Here is a 16589-nt window from a genome sequence, read left to right on the forward strand (position 1 = left end):
CTGCGCCCGGCCCGCCACAGGAGTCGCTGGTGCACGATGAGACAAGGATTTCCCTACCGGCCAAACCCTCCCTAACCCGGACGACGCTAGGCCAATTGTGCGTCGCCCCACAGACCCCCCGGTCGCGGCCGGTTACGGCAGAGCCTGGTATTTGATCACCTACCAACCAGTAAGAATTCCGGCTCTCACAGACCTGTTAGTTTTTCTTTAAGAAGCCCTCCTGTTCTCCACTCATTACCTGTATTAACTGCACCTGTTTGAACTCGTTACTTGTATAAAAGACACCTGTCTACACACTCAATCAAACAGACTCCAACCTCTCCACAATGGCCAAGACCAGAGAGCTGTGTAAGGACATCAGGGATAAAATTGTAGACCTGCACAAGGATGGGATGGGCTACAGGACAATAGGCAGGCAGCTTGGTGAGAAGGCAACAACTGTTGGCGCAAGTCTTAAGTTTGCCAATGACCATCTGAATGATCCAGAGGAGGAATGGGAGAAGGTCATGTGGTCTGATGAGACAAAAATAGATCTTTTTGGTCTAAACTCCACTCAAAGTGTTTGGAGGAAGAAGAAGGATGAGTACAACCCCAAGAATACCATCCCAACCGTGAAGCATGGAGGTGGAAACATCATTCTTTGGGGATGCTTTTCTGCAAAGGGGACAGGATGACTGCACCGTATTGAGGGGAGGATGGATGGGGCCATGTATCACAAGATCTTGGCCAACAACCTCCTTCCCGCAGTAAGAGCATTGAAGATGGGTCGTGGCTGGGTCTTCCAGCATGACAACGACCCGAAACACACAGCCAGGGCAACTAAGAAGCATCTCAAGGTCCTGGAGTGGCCTAGCCAGTCTCCAGACCTGAACCCAAAATAAAATATTTGGAGGGAGCTGAAAGTCCGTATTGCCCAGCGACAAGCCCAGAAACCTGAAGGATCTGGAGAATGGAGGAATGGGCCAAAATCCCTGCTGCAGTCTGTGCAAACCTGGTCAAGAACTACAGGAAATGTATGATCTCTGTAATTGCAAACAAAGGTTTCTGTACCAAATATTAAGGACCTGCTTTTCTGATGTATCAAATACTTATGTCATGCAATAAAATGCAAATTAATTACTTAAACATCATACAATGTGATTTTCTGGATTTTTGTTTTAGATTCCGTCTCTCACAGTTGAAGTGTACCTATGATAAAAATTACAGACCTCTACATGCTTCGTAAGTAGGAAAACCTGCAAAATCGTCAGTGTATCAAATACTTGTCATCCCCACTGTATTTTCCGTTTGAGTCCATAAGGAGTACAATCTGTGTCTTGTGTATGTCCTCATTGGGTGTGTGTGTGTGTGTGTGTGGGGGGGCTATCAGGAGGGCTATCAGAGTGGCTGACAGGGGGGTGCTCAGAGGGGGTGAGATCCCCTGGGCTTGGGGTTCTTCATTTGTCTGTCCTACTCTGATGTCGACGTGGTCAGGGTCTGTGGTGGACTCTTCTGCTGTGGTGTCGTAGACTTTTGTCGGGAGCTGAGGTGGGCTGGTCTGCTGGCTTCTCTGCAGGGGTGGCCACCTCTCTAGTGGGTTGTTCTCTGTCAAACACCATCCCCCTCAACCTCTCCTCCGTCCCCCTCACCCTCTCCTCCACCAGCAGTCTGATCCTCTCCTCTAGTGCTCTGTTCTTCTCCTGCTCCTGCTCTTTCTCCTGTTGTAGTTGTCTCACCACTGTCCAGAGTGCAGATATGTCTCTCTCCACCTCCAGCATTCCGGGTCTGGTTAAGGGGGTGTTGTTGTGCTGGACTGTTGTCTGGGTCTGTGCTGACTGAAGTGTAATCACCTGCTGTTCCAGCTCCACCTGCCCTACCTCCAGCTGGGTAAATGTATCCTTCATTTCAATGAGGGGGTAGTACTCTGCTGGGAGGATGACTTTCCGCTTGGGGTTGCTCGTCTGTGGGGTTATATAATGAAGAGCTCTGGTCAGACCCGTTCGGGGTGGGATATCTTTCTCAAGGGAGAGCTTCTCCTGCTTAGCTAATTCTTTTATTAGGTGAAAGTCCAGCTGAAACTTTTTGGGGTTGCCCTGTACCAGTACTGTTCCAGACTTATAGAGATTTATACAGTTGAAGTCGTAAGTTTACATACACTTAGGTTGGCGTCATTAAAACTAGTTTTTCAACCACTCAACAAATGTCTTGTTAACAAACTATAGTTTTGGCAAGTCGGTTAGGACATCTACTTTGTGCATGACACAAGTAATTTTTCCAACAATTGTTTACAGACAGATTATTTCACTTATAATTCACTGTATCACAACTCCAGTGGGCCAGAAGTTTACATACACTAAGTTGACTGTGCCTTTTAAACAGCTTGGAACATACCTGAAAATGATGTCATGGCTTTAGAAGCTTCTGAAAGGCTAATTGACATCATTTGAGTCAATTGGAGGTGTACCTGTGGATGTATTTCAAGGCCTACCTTCAAACACAGTGCCTCTTTGCTTGACATCATGAGAAAACCAAAAGAAATCAGCCAAGACCTCAGAAAACATTTTTTAGACCTCCACAAGTCTGGTTCATCCTTGGGAGCAATTTCCACACTCCTGAAGGTACCATGTTCATCTGTACTAACAATAGTACGCAAGTATAAATACCATGGGATCACGCAGCCGTCATACCGCTCAGGAAGGAGATGCGTTCTGTCTCCTAGAGATTAATGTACTTTGGTGCGAAAGTGCAAATCAATCCCAGAACAACAGCAAAGGACCTTGTGAAGATGCTGGAGGAAACAGGTACAAAAGTATCTATATCCACAGCAAAACGAGTCCTATATCATCATAACCTGAAAGGCCGCTCAGCAAGGAAGAAGCCACTGCTCCAAAACCGCCATAAAAAAGCCAGACTATGGTTTGCAACTGCACATGGGGACAAAGATCGTACTTTTTGGAGAAATGTCCTCTGATCTGATGAAACAAAAATAGATATGTTTGGCCATAATGACCATCATTATGTTTGGAGGAAAAAGGGGGAGGCTTGCAATCCGAAGAACACCACCCCAACCGTGAAGCACGGAGTTGGCAGCACCATGTTGTGGGGGTGCTTTGCTGCAGGAGGGACTGGTGCACTTCACAAAATAAATGTCATCATGAGGGAAGGAAAATTATGTGGATAATTTGAAGCAACATCTCAAGACATCAGTTAAAGCTAGGTCGCAAATGGGTCTTCCAAATTGACAATGACCCCAAGCATACTTCCAAAGTTGTGGCAAAATGGCTTAAGGACAACAAAGTCAAGGTATTGGAGTGGCCATCACAAAGCCCTGACCTCAATCCTATAGACAATTTGTGGGCAGAACTGAAAGTGTGTGCGAGCAAGGAGGCCTACAAACCTGACTCAGTTACACAAGCTCTGTCAGGAGGAATGGGCCAAAATTCACCCACCTTATTGTGGGAAGCTTGTGGAAGGCTACCTGAAATGTTTGACCCAAGTTAAAAAATAATAAAGGCAATGCTACCAAATACTAATTCTGTGTATGTACACTTCTGACCCACTGGGAATGTGATGAAAGAAACAATAGCTGAAATTTGACATTCTTTAAAACAAAGTGGTGATCCTAACTGATCTAAGACAGGGAATTTTTCTCTGATTAAATGTCAGGAATTTTGAAAAACTGAGTTTAAATGTATTTGGCTAAGGTGTATGTACACTTCCAACTTCAACTGTATTAGCTGACTCAGAGTCCTCGTTGTCTCGTATCCTGAGTTTCCATCCCTCGTTAACACCCCCCCCCCCCCCTTATTAGAGGGGTAGTGTGCTAATATTGCACTCTGCTAGGACAGAGGATGTTCTGTGTGGAAGATGAGGTTGCTGATGTTCCCATTTTTATAATAGCAAAAAATGTCTCTTGATTTTCCATAAGGAGCTTCATTTTGTGCTCTTTTCATGTCTTATCATTCTTTACATACACAGGGTGCAATTTTTTAATTACCTCTGAACAGCGGGAGGCAGCTTACAAGGCCTCCATTTGGTTGGAGTAGGATATCTTTAAGAAATGGCTTTCTTCTTGCCACTCTTCCATAAAGGCCAGATTTGTGCAATATACGACTGATTGTTGTCCTATGGACAGAGTCTCCCACCTCAGCTGTAGATCTCTGCAGTTCATCCAGAGTGATCACGGGCCTCTTGGCTGCATCTCTGATCAGTCTTCTCCTTGTATGAGCTGAAAGTTTAGAGGGACGGCCAGGTCTTGGTAGATTTGCAGTGGTCTGATACTCCTTCCATTTCAATATTATCGCTTGCACAGTGCTCCTTGGGATGTTTAAAGCTTGGGAAATCTTTTTGTATCCAAATCCGGCTTTAAACTTCTTCACAACAGTATCTCGGACCTGTCTGGTGTGTTCCTTGTTCTTCATGATGCTCTCTGCGCTTTTGACGGACCTCTGAGACTATCACAGTGCAGGTGCATTTATACGGAGACTTGATTACACACAGGTGGATTGTATTTATCATCATTAGTCATTTAGGTCAACATTGGATCATTCAGAGATCCTCACTGAACTTCTGGAGAGAGTTTGCTGCACTGAAAGTAAAGGGGCTGAATAATTTTGCACGCCCAATTTTTCAGTTTTTGATTTGTTAAAAAAGTTTGAAATATCCAATAAATGTCGTTCCACTTCATGATTGTGTCCCACTTGTTGTTGATTCTTCACAAAAAAATACAGTTTTATATCTTTATGTTTGAAGCCTGAAATGTGGCAAAAGGTCGCAAAGTTCAAGGGGGCCGAATACTTTCGCAAGGCACTGTATATGACAAAAAAATCCAAGTTTATCCAACTCTAAATCTATATTTTTTTAAGAACATGCTGAAAAATGCAGGAGCTCATCTGATTATGACCTCTCTCTCTCTCTCACGTCTATTCACATTCCGCTCAGACAATGACATGGACTGATACACACTTTAAAGTTTATGGTGGGTGGTGTCCAGTGTTGTAGAAATAAAGAACATATTTGCTTATTGTTTGGTATAACCTGTGTGCTACGTTAAAATATGTGTTGTGAGGAGTTACCTGTGATACGTAGAGAGAGATTGTTGAGGGGGTCGCCCCCACCCCTGCTAACCCCCCCTCTATAGCCCCTACACCCCCCTACATCCGTCACATGCTAAAATTAGCACTGACCGAGGCAAAATCCCAACCATCTAATAACAAGAGCAGCCAATCAAATGTCAATCAAGATTCTCTTTGACAGATGCAATGTACTTTTAATGAGTGATTCTGTCTTGTAAAAATGGTTGGTTGTTGATGTCTTTCAAACTAGAGCCTCTATTTATGTTTTCTTTTAAACTGACTTTGTTCAGGCTACATCCCAAATGGCACCATATTCCCTACATATTGCGCTACTTTTGACCAGAGGCATATGGGCCCTGGTCAAATGTAGTACACTATACATGGAATAGGGTGCCATTTGGGATGCACATAAGTGTGGTGTCTATCTCAGTGTTCTCTGAGGATTGCTACTAGGTATTGATACAGGCTCTGTAACAGTAGACTGGCAGGCGGATCAGGTTCACATCCTTCCTCTTCTACAATACCTCTACAGCAGGGGCCTACACCATTCACCCTGGAGCTGTTGTTATTGCCTCTCTCCTTTGTGTGTGTTGCTCTCTCCCTCGCTCTCTCTCTCTCTCTCTCTCTCCCCCCCCCCTCAGGGGCACCAGTGTTGGAATGCTGGCTGGGATTGTTGAGGAGCTGTATTGGGATAGGACCAGGGATAGAGATAGCTAAGGGCTTGGACAGTTAGTGATGGGACTGAGCTGTATTGGGATAGGACCAGGGATAGAGATAACTAAGGGTTTTGACAGTGAGTGATGGGAATGAGCTGTATTGGGATAGGACCAGGGATAGAGATAGCTACGGGCTTGGACAGTGAGTGCTGGGACTGACATGTACTGGGGAGGGATAGGATAGTCAGGACTACTGCTCCTCTCCCTCAAATACCTTTTTGTGCATCAGCTGTGACCCAGAGATGGAAAGACACACGTGAGATGTAACCCCACCAGGGTAGGACCAGGTTAGGATCAGGGGAGATGTTACCCCACCAGGGTAAGACCAGGTTAGGATCAGGGGAGATGTAACCCCACCAGGGTAGGACCAGGTTAGGATCAGGGGAGATGTAACCCCACCAGGGTAGGACCAGGGGAGTTGTAATCCCACCAGGGTAGGATCAGGTTAGGATCAGGGGAGATGTAACCCCAACAGGGTAGGGCCAGGTTAGGATCAGGAGAGATGTAACCCGACCAGGGTAGGACCAGGTTAGGATCAGGGGAGATGTAACCCCACCAGGGTAGGACCAGGTTAGGATCAGGGGAGATGTAACCCCACCAGGGTAGGACCAGGTTAGGATCAGGGGAGATGTAAACCCACCAGGGTAGGACCAGGTTAGGATCAGGGGAGATGTAACCCCACCAGGGTAGGACCAGGTTAGGATCAGGGGAGATGTAACCCCACCAGGGTAGGATCAGGTTAGGATCAGGGGAGATGTAACCCCACCAGGGTAGGACCAGGTTAGGATCAGGGGAGATGTAAACCCACCAGGGTAGGACCAGGTTAGGATCAGGGGAGATGTAACCCCACCAGGGTAGGACCGGGTTAGGATCAGGGGAGATGTAACCCCACCAAGGTAGGACAGGGGAGATGTAACCCCACCAGGGTAGGACCAGGTTAGGATCAGGGGAGATGTAACCCCACCAGGGTAGGACCAGGTTAGGATCAGGGGAGATGTAACCCCACCAGGGTAGGACCAGGTTAGGATCAGGGGAGATGTAACCCCACCAGGGTAGGATCAGGTTAGGATCAGGGGAGATGTAAACCCACCAGGATAGGACCAGGTTAGGATCAGGGGAGATGTAACCCCACCAGGGTAGGACCGGGTTAGGATCAGGGGAGATGTAACCCCACCAAGGTAGGACCAGGGGAGATGTAACCCCACCAGGGTAGGACCAGGTGAGATGTAACCCCACGAGGGTAGGACCAGGTTAGGATCAGGGGAGATGTAACCCCACTAGGGTAGAACCAGGTTAGGATCAGGGGAGATGTAACCCCACCAGGGAAGATGTAACCCTACCAGGGTAGGACCAGGGCAGGACCCAGAATGAAAGGATTTAATCTCATTTCGGTGGGTGGTGAACTATAGTACCCAGAGAGAGAGAGGGGAGAGGGGGGATTAGCATGATGTTACTAACATGATGGTGTGTGTGAGAGAGAGAAAATAAAGTATATTCATGTGTGTGTGACCACACTGACCATCTCTCCTCTCTCTCCAGGGCTCTGGTTGGTCCCCCAGTGGTGAGCCGTCCCCCCCAGCAGACTACCTCCCAGTGGGCCAGAAGCCAGAGGCTGTGGTCCATGCCATGAAGGTACTGGAGGTCCATGAGAACCTGGAGAAGAAAATCCCCGAAGACTACGACGAAGACCTCAGTGAGAAGGAGAAGGCCATCGTCAGGGAGATGTGTAATGTAAGAAACTTTCTCTCTCTCCTCTCTTCCACATTACCTTTCTCATCTCCTCTATCCTATCCCAGCAAGCTAATAATGAGAGCTTGATTAAGATACAGTACATGAGTTGCGTCTCTCTCCCTCCCCCTCCCCCTCTCCCTCTCCCTCTCTCCTTCCCCCTCTCTCCCTCTCCCTCTCTCCCTCTCCCTCTCTCTCCCCCTCCCGCTCCCAGTCTCTGTTTGCCTGTCCGAATCACAAGCCTGCCATCGCTTTGACGGAGAGCAGTGTTTCAATTACTGCACAATTACCCCCCTCCATCCCTCCCTCTCAACCCCCCCCCTCTCACCCCTCCTCTCTCACCCCTTCACTTCCCCGTGCTATAATTGGAGGTTCCCATAAAGGAGCCATAGTGTTTACGACACACTTGTCAGCGTAATTAAAATAACTTCACTGGGAGAAACAATGGAAGCTCTTATTGTGGCCTCTTAAGCCTTCGAGCTCCATTCCCCCTGTAAACCTCCCAGATACAATCCCCCTGTAAACCTCCCAGATACATTCCCCCTGTAAACCTTACAGATACATTCCCCCTGTAAACCTCCCAGATACATTCCCCCTGTAAACCTCCCAGATACATTCCCCCTGTAAACCTCCCAGATACATTCCCCCTGTAAACCTCCCAGATACATTCCCCCTGTAAACCTCCCAGATACATTCCCCTTGTAAACCTCCCAGATACATTCCCCCTGTAAACCTCCCAGATACATTCCCCCTGTAAACCTCCCAGATACATTCCCCCTGTAAACCTCCCAGATACATTCCCCCTGTAAACCTCCCAGATACATTCCCCCTGTAAACCTCCCAGATACATTCCCCCTGTAAACCTCCCAGGCCTAGGATAAGATAGGAGGATATAACTATGAGGTAGAAGCTACAGGCCCCGCCTTCTCTCATCTCAACAGCATATCCACCCCCAGACATGTAGTGTGCATCCCAAATGGCATCCTACTCCCTTTCATAGTGCACTTCTTTTGACCAGGCCCCATCAAAAGTAGTGCACTATAAAGATAATATACACTCTGTGACAGGCCTGGCGAGAGAGTATGGGACCAGTGTTCTCGTAGGGACAACCCTGGGGCCCTTCCAGGCTTTCAGTAGCCATGCCTGTTGGTTGTTCCATACAGAGCTCTGTACATGAGAGACAGAGAACATGGAGGCACAATGCAGCCATTTACAGTCAAGTATCCCATCTACCATAAAGACATCCTGGTCACTAATGAGGTCTATGTTACATGGTCCTGTGGGTCGACCTCTCTCTCTCTCATCACAGAGTTGGGAGTTAAGTGTTGCACAGCTGTTGGAGATGGCAGAGGGTATGAGATGGCATTTTCTGCTCAGATTATGTGGAGCACATTTTTGTTGACACCCATTGGTTGGCTGGATTACAGTCATATCTATGGTTCCCATCTCTCTATGACCTCCCTTTGACCCACAGGGTCAATTAGTACTACATTTCACTTCTAGAGACCCTCATCTGAAGGGACTGGATATACTGTAGATAGTATACAGCCGTTGTGTAACAGGGTTTTGTGTCCCCTCTCTCACTTCCCTGTACTCTGTTGTGTTCTCAGGTGGTGTGGCGTAAACTAGGTGACGCTGCAGGATCCAAGCCTTCCATCCGCCAGCATCTCTCTGGGAACCAGTTCAAAGGGCCCTTGTAGTCCTTAAGACCACATTAACCAGCGCACAGCAGCACTCAGACGAGACAAACGGACAGACAGACAAATGAACAACAACAACCATGGACCCGCAGCACTGAGTGCACAAACAAGGGGCACATCTCAAATGACACCCTCCTATTTTCTCAGCACTGTGTGACCGTGGCTAGATGATCCCCACAAATTCTAGCCTGAACCCAAACCTCTGTGCTTAGCCTCGCCTAACATTGTCCCCTGGTGAATATAGGAATGTAGGCTACAGCTGACCTGGGTAGTGGGTACAGTAAATCTCAGTTTAGATCTTACAAAATAGGCTGCGCCGATGAAGGGTTAAAAACAGCGGTTGGCAATCCTATAGCCTCTGACCACGTTGGCTCTCATGTTCTGTTTATTTAAAGACAATTCTTCTATGTTGAATGACACACCGTTCGTCAATACCCAGCAGGTAATCTAGTGCCCACGGCCAACGTTGGTTATGGTGTCTTGTCATTAAAGAGAAGGAAGAGGAGGATAAACTGCCCCTTACAACCAGTCACTACACCTGAGCTACAGTACTTTACCTGACCTTCTGCCATCTCCAACCAACGTCTGTTTTGGTGTTTGTAAATGTTCACCTACCAAGTGTTCAAGACTGACAACCACTCCAGGACAAACCATTCTACTATTCTCAAGTCAAGGCCCTGATATGTTCTGTTCTTGACTTTACTTCCATTACTTTTCCATTCAACAGCCAACTGACTGGCAACTCCTTACAACATAGATGAGGACAAATACTCGAAATAGCATGATGTCATTTCCTTCAGTGTAGAATCACAAGCCATAGGTTTATACAACGTGAAACCTAGCTGCTGTAGGATGCTGTTTAATAATGTAGTCCTCTTTTATCTGAGAGAAGTATGTGTACAAATGTAGATGGAAATCCTTTCAAAGTGTTAAACTAAATTCTAGCACTAGAGTAGGTTATGTTTAACAAAACGTAGTGCTATTGTTTTACCTGTTGTTTTTAGTGTTCATGTTTGTTTGTGCCTCACATTCTTATTCTTTATACCAACACTATATAGGGAAAAGGGTGACATTTGGGATGCACACTTTATAACTAAGTACAGAAAGTGGCACATCGAGTGCAGTTTCATAAATGTACTCCCAAGGCAGAAAGCTTCTAGCCTGGGGGCCAGTCTGCTTAGCCACTCCTGAAAACTCCTGATAGAACTGTCATGACAAACATGACTACAGCGACAGCAATGGAGTTGGTAAAAGCACAAACAGTTCTGGGACCAGACTAGAAGGCTGTCACACTATTAATTGAAACATGAACTCAAGGGAAGGTTACGGTTCATGCCTAATATAGTGTCGCTTCTGATGATTTATCATGGATCAGAAAGTCAGACTCTTGCTAGATGGAAGTGGGACTTTTCACTTACAAATCTGCAGATCTTATATATGACAATCGTTGAAACGGTTTGAAAACAACTTATTTTGACCAGTCCTAAGTATTCTCTATGAGCTCTTGCCCATTCAACCTCTGAATGGCACACATACACAATCCATGTCTCAATTGTCTCAAGGCTTATCCTTCTTTAACCTGTCTCCTCCCCTTCATCTCCCTCGATGGAAGTGGATTTAACAAGTGACATCAATAAGGGATCATAGCTTTCACCTGGATTCACCTGGTTAGTCTATGTCATGGAAAGAGCAGGTGTTCTTAATGTTTTGTACACTCAATGCACGTATACTGAGTTCTCGGAGCTGGATCCTATGTATACTTTATAAGGTGTCTTAGCTGGCTCCTGTACATTATGACATGTGTTAGGCCTGTGTATGCTGTATGAAGTCTCATAGATTATCACTGTAAAATCAGTCAGTCTAGCAATCCTTGGCAAGTCTCATACAATTCATATGAATGCTCAATGAAGTCTCATAGATGATCACTGCGCGTGATTAAGTCTCCTAGGGTCCCTATGTATGCTGTATGAAGTCTCATAGATGATCACTGTGCGTAATTAAGTCTCCTAAGGTCCCTATGTATGCTGTATGAAGTCTCATAGATGATCACTGTGCGTAATTAAGTCTCCTAGGGTCCCTATGTATGCTGTATGAAGTCTCACAGGTGTCATCTCTATGTGAGGTCTTCCAGCGGGACTTCAGTGTACAATACACTATGTAGCTAAATGAAGCTTCATAGCTGTGTTCTATACTCTACGGTGGCTCCTAGCCGATTTCTGTGTATTTGAGTCATCTCAGTATTGTACGGGGTCTTTTAGGTGACATTAGCTATATAACACCGTCATAAGACTGACACAAGACGCCATTAAGAGTTAACAGACAGATGTCATTAGGAGTAATAACATCTATGTATATCCTAGTCTCTTCTTTATAGGGAGTTGTACAATGCATATACAATGAATGAAGTGTCATAGCTGTGCTGAGTTCTATGTACATGCATATGTTAGGCCAGTGAATACTGTATATGAGCACTCAGAGTCTATATACTGTAGGAGTAATATTGGCTAGGTTGAGTTCTGAATAGGCAGTTACAAACTGTGTTAAAAGAAACTTGCTGTATTCTCTCGGATTTGTGTTCTAAAATCTGAACATTGGTAAATTATTCTGAATTGAGTTTGACACATTGTCAATTTATATCGGGGTATAATAAATGTATACCCCAATTGTTATTATACAGAAGGGTGTGTATAAATGTATGTTTACACAAAAAATATTCTCATTTTATTGATAGCAGAAGAGCGGCTGTGTTCATCCCAAATGACACCCTATATAGTGCATTACTTTTGACCAGATCCCCTTTTTGCCCTGGTCAAATGTAGTGCACTAAATAGGGAATAGACTACCTTTTGGGATTATTACGCTGTGTTTCAGTGTGGAGGAGTCTGGATGCAGCTGGCTGTGTGTCTGATCTGACTCGTAACATAGAAGAACTGTATGAACAAAATGAGCAGCAAATCAACAGGGAAGATAAATGTGTTTGAATTGAGGACTGCTATAAAAGCATTACTGTTCTGTACGGTGTTGTTGTTGTTGTAATAGTTAGGCATTAATGACTAAGGAGATTCATAATGGAAAAAAACGTACAAATGCGTGTCTACACACACACTCAGTCTTCACAAATTAAAACTTTAGCAAACTTTTTTTCTACACGCAACTTACTATATGTTCATTTGAAAGCACAAAGTTCGGATTTAAAGTTTGACAGTTTTCCTTTTGTTACATTCAAATGCACTGCTTCTTTTCTGAATGAGGCATCTCTACGTGGAACCTGTGATGAAATTCTATGTTCTCTTTTTTTGCCTCTTTCACTGTGGTACACAGTTTAAGTTGTATCCTAGGATATACACAGTTTAAGTTGTATCCTAGGATATACACAGTTTAAGTTGTATCCTAGGATATACACAGTTTAAGTTGTATCCTAGGATATACACAGTTTAAGTTGTATCTTAGGATATACACAGTTTAAGTTGTATCCTAGGATATACACAGTTTAAGTTGTATCCTAGGATATACACAGTTTAAGTTGTATCCTAGGATATACACAGTTTAAGTTGTATCCTAGGATATACACAGTTTAAGTTGTATCCTAGGATATACACAGTTTAAGTTGTATCCTAGGATATACACAGTTTAAGTTGTATCCTAGGATATACACAGTTTAAGTTGTATCCTAGGATATACACAGTTTAAGTTGTATCCTAGGATATACACAGTTTAAGTTGTATCTTAGGATATACACAGTGCTGTGTACATAAATACCTGCAACTAGCCCGCCTATGTTTCCCCACAACCTGTATGTAGCTGAAAATGTATATTTTAGCAAATTGTCAAATGTGAAAATTGAAATAAGCTGCTTTTATATGATTTTGAAATAAAAAAATGGAGTTTATGTTTTAAACCCTCACCTGTTTACGAATGTTGATGAAAGTGTAACTTAGTGATACGGAAAAGGCTATATGGACACTCCTGACCTGCAATCCAATATTTCATTTCAGAATTGGTTAAAATTAGGTTACGGTTACAGTTAAGGTAGGGGTCAGTTTTAGAATTTGGTAAGCAGTTTCCTTATAGCCTCTCCCTAGTGAAACGCTTAAAAACAGTAAACATGATGCAGCACCCTTGGGCCAATTGAGATACTGTGTGTGACTAACACATTTCAGTTAATTACTATAGCTCCCGCCTTAGTCCAATCTGTGTCATTTTGTAAACTGCGGATCTCTTTGGCAAGACGCAAAATTCACCAGTTTCGTCAAAATCAGGCCTGAGATAGCGCGTGTGACTAACATATAAACGGATGAAAACAGATCCACAGTCCCCTCCCCAATTACATTGTGGAGGACAACAAGAGATGGTTAACAAGCAACATTGGTAAAATTTTCAAGGAAGAGAGGATGCCTTTAAAGGTGTTGGTTCATTCAGGGCCTCAATTTCAATGGCTTGACAAGGACACCCCCTAGTGGCTAACACATGTAATGACATGAAGCATGGGCAAAAGGTAATGGGCAGCGTGTAAACTACAAGGTTCAGATTGACTTCTTTTCAGTATGACAGCTTCTCCAAAGACAAAACAACAGTGTTCTATGCCATGTGACTTTGCTTACAGTAACTTGACATATACAAACATCAACGAAGTAACAAATGGAAGATATGAAAGTATACAAGGTGTAATAAAAAAACTTCAACATAAAAAAAAATCAAACACAAACTTTTTTCAATAAAGTCTAAAACATCCCATAAAATGTGTGTTTATTTAGAGTGTGTGTGCCATGCATGGGTGTCTTTATGTTCCAGGCCATGCACAATGCTACAGTGGAATACTTGCTACAGTGGAATCAGAATATAACACTGGTTTAGTAGTGTGTTTCAAACAGAAAGGAATACATATGGAAGATCATTTTGTGTGTATATATATATATATATATATATATATATATATATAATGTGTATATATATAATCAATAATGTGGACACCACTTCAAATTAGTGGATTCTGATATTTCAGCCACACCCATTGCTGACAGGTGTATAAAAAAATCAAGCACACAGCCATGCAATCTCCATAGACAAATATTTGCAGTAGAATGGGCCTTACTGAAGAGTTGAGTGACTTTCAACATGGCACTGTCATAGGATGCAACCTTTTCAACAAGTCAGTTTTCTGCCCTGCTAGAGCTGCCCTGGTTAAACGTAAGTGTTGTTATTGTGAAGTGGAAACATCTAGGAGCAACAACGGCTCAGCCGGGAAGTGGTAGGCCACACAAGCTCATAGAACGAGACCGTCGAGTGCTGAAGCGCGTAGTGCATTAAAAATCGTCTGTCCTCGGTTGCAACATTCACTACTGAGTTCCAAACTGCCTCTGGAAGCAACGTCAGCACAATAACTATGTCGGGAGCTTCATGAAATGGGTTTCCAGTGCCGAGCAGCCACACACAGGCCTAAGTCACCATGCGCAATGCCAAGTGTCGGCTAGAGTGGTGTAAAACTCGCTGCAATGGATCAGTGGAAACGCATTCTCTGGCGTGACGAATCACACTTCACCAGTCCGACGGACAAATCTGGGTTTGGCGGATGTCAGAAGAACGCTACTTGCCCGAATGCATAGTACGAACTGTAAAGTTTGGTGGAGAAGGAATTATGGTCTGGGGCTGTTTTTTATGGTTGGGAAGCAAGTCCCCACAGCAATGTTCCAACATCTAGAGGAAAGCCTTCCCAGAAGAGTGGGGGCTGTTATAGCAGCAAAGGGGGACCAACACCATTTTACAGTTCTTGCCGTTGCTTACACACTGAAAGTGAATGTGCTTTTAGGCAAAAGCATCAAAACCTTTTGTAATCATGTCTTAAAGGCAACAAAAGTACAAACACATTTTCTCCTTTGCACTTTGCTTGCAATTCTGCAACACACTTGCACTTAAATTAGACACTTCGTTCAACAATGAAATCTCTTGCAATCATCGGGAAAACACTTCTATTCAAAATGCAAAACATACCTGAAATTGGCAACACACACACACACACACACACACACACACACATGAAAATACTTCTACAGTAATTGAACACCAATTAGCCTGAGCCTCACCACTACAAACAGACCTCAGGTAAGATCACCTCTTTTGTGAGAACTTTGCAAACATGGAGGCAGTGAGAGCGAGAGGAAGAGGTAGAGGAAGAGAGAGAGGAGTAGGACAAGACAAAGAAGGGGACCAAGCAACAGACGGAGACATATTTCCGACGACTTTAGGGCCACTTTGGTGGATAAATCATGGACTGCCGATGAGGGAGGCAGAGAGTCCAGACCAACCTGAGTCGCTACACGGTAGCATCCATAATACAGACATTTAGACTGGAGAACAGGTATGTCTTCAACTTTCTACACTAGACTGTACCTATGTCATTGTTGCACATCATTCTGCATCACAGTACAATACAATGTAGTTCTACAATATTAGGTCTATTTTCCTCACTTTTCCTCAGTTAATTGGTATATTACTGTGAAGTACATGTAATACAGTTTTGATGTTACTGTGTACAGTATAGTATGTAAAAAAGTAACATAACCAATGTCATATTCTTGTATTTTCTAGAGAACTGCAAGACGACTTCCTGTGGGTGGAAGACAACGTCTGTTCACCATGAACAGGCCGTTGTCAATCTAGTGTTGGTAAACAACACCATCGGTCAAAAGTGTCATTGTACTATACTGGAATACAGTAATGGCAGTAGAATGTGTAACCTAGGAGGCCCCATTCTGGCACCTGCCTTGTCTTTAGTTTTGAATGTGTCTGACCCAACCCAATCCCATCCTTGAGTGAAAATGTAGACATTGCTTTCCTGTGTTTTGAGTTACACCATATTCATGGTATGCATTTTCTGTTACAGAGTCCTGGACTTTAATGCAGCTACACAGCCTCATGAGTTAATTTTAATTGATGTTTCACCAGCCACAATAACGTCACAGTTGTATATATGTGCCCCTTTACTCCCCACTTCTCAATTCAATTGAGGAATTATTTACGGCTTTGGTGTTGGAAAGTGTATGACCGCCAACCACATGCCCGTCTGCCACCACCTCAAGCAATGGAAGAGGCATGCAGCGACATTGAGGTGGGGTCAGTCTAGGATTAGATACGGCAAGGTGAATATTTTCCCCGTTGCCTATATGACATTGCTTGTGATGTGGATGAGGTGATGTGGTCTTACAATACTATTTTTTGTTTACCATTGCACTGTAATTTAACTGTAATGATTTTTCTTTCCGTGAGTTTACAGTAACATATTGTATTGATTAGTGTACTGTAATTCTACTTTTCTTTGTGTTTTGTTGCTGTAAAAACCTGCGATGGCAAAAAAAAGAGCTGTTTATATTTTTTTCTGAAGCCTTTCTATTTTT

At 44.0% G+C, this 16589-nt stretch overlaps 1 protein-coding gene across 2 annotated transcripts in view; it reads left to right on the top strand.

Moving 5' to 3' along the window:
- The window catches only part of LOC110505805 (coiled-coil domain-containing protein 85C-A-like), an 83987-nt gene extending 70050 nt beyond the window's left edge, over positions 1-13937 (top strand). For both annotated transcript variants that reach the window (XM_036962788.2, XM_036962790.2), the window contains 2 exons: positions 7310-7501; positions 9109-13937. In XM_036962788.2, the coding sequence (XP_036818683.1) occupies positions 7310-7501; positions 9109-9198 (282 nt within the window). In that variant the 3' untranslated portion in view covers positions 9199-13937. The remainder of the gene's footprint in view (positions 1-7309; positions 7502-9108) is intronic.
- Positions 13938-16589: the final 2652 nt, after the last annotated feature.

This window comes from Oncorhynchus mykiss, chromosome 25 (genome assembly GCF_057628025.1).
Source record: "Oncorhynchus mykiss isolate SJ-2025 chromosome 25, ASM5762802v1, whole genome shotgun sequence".
Classification (NCBI taxonomy): Eukaryota; Metazoa; Chordata; class Actinopteri; order Salmoniformes; family Salmonidae; genus Oncorhynchus; species Oncorhynchus mykiss.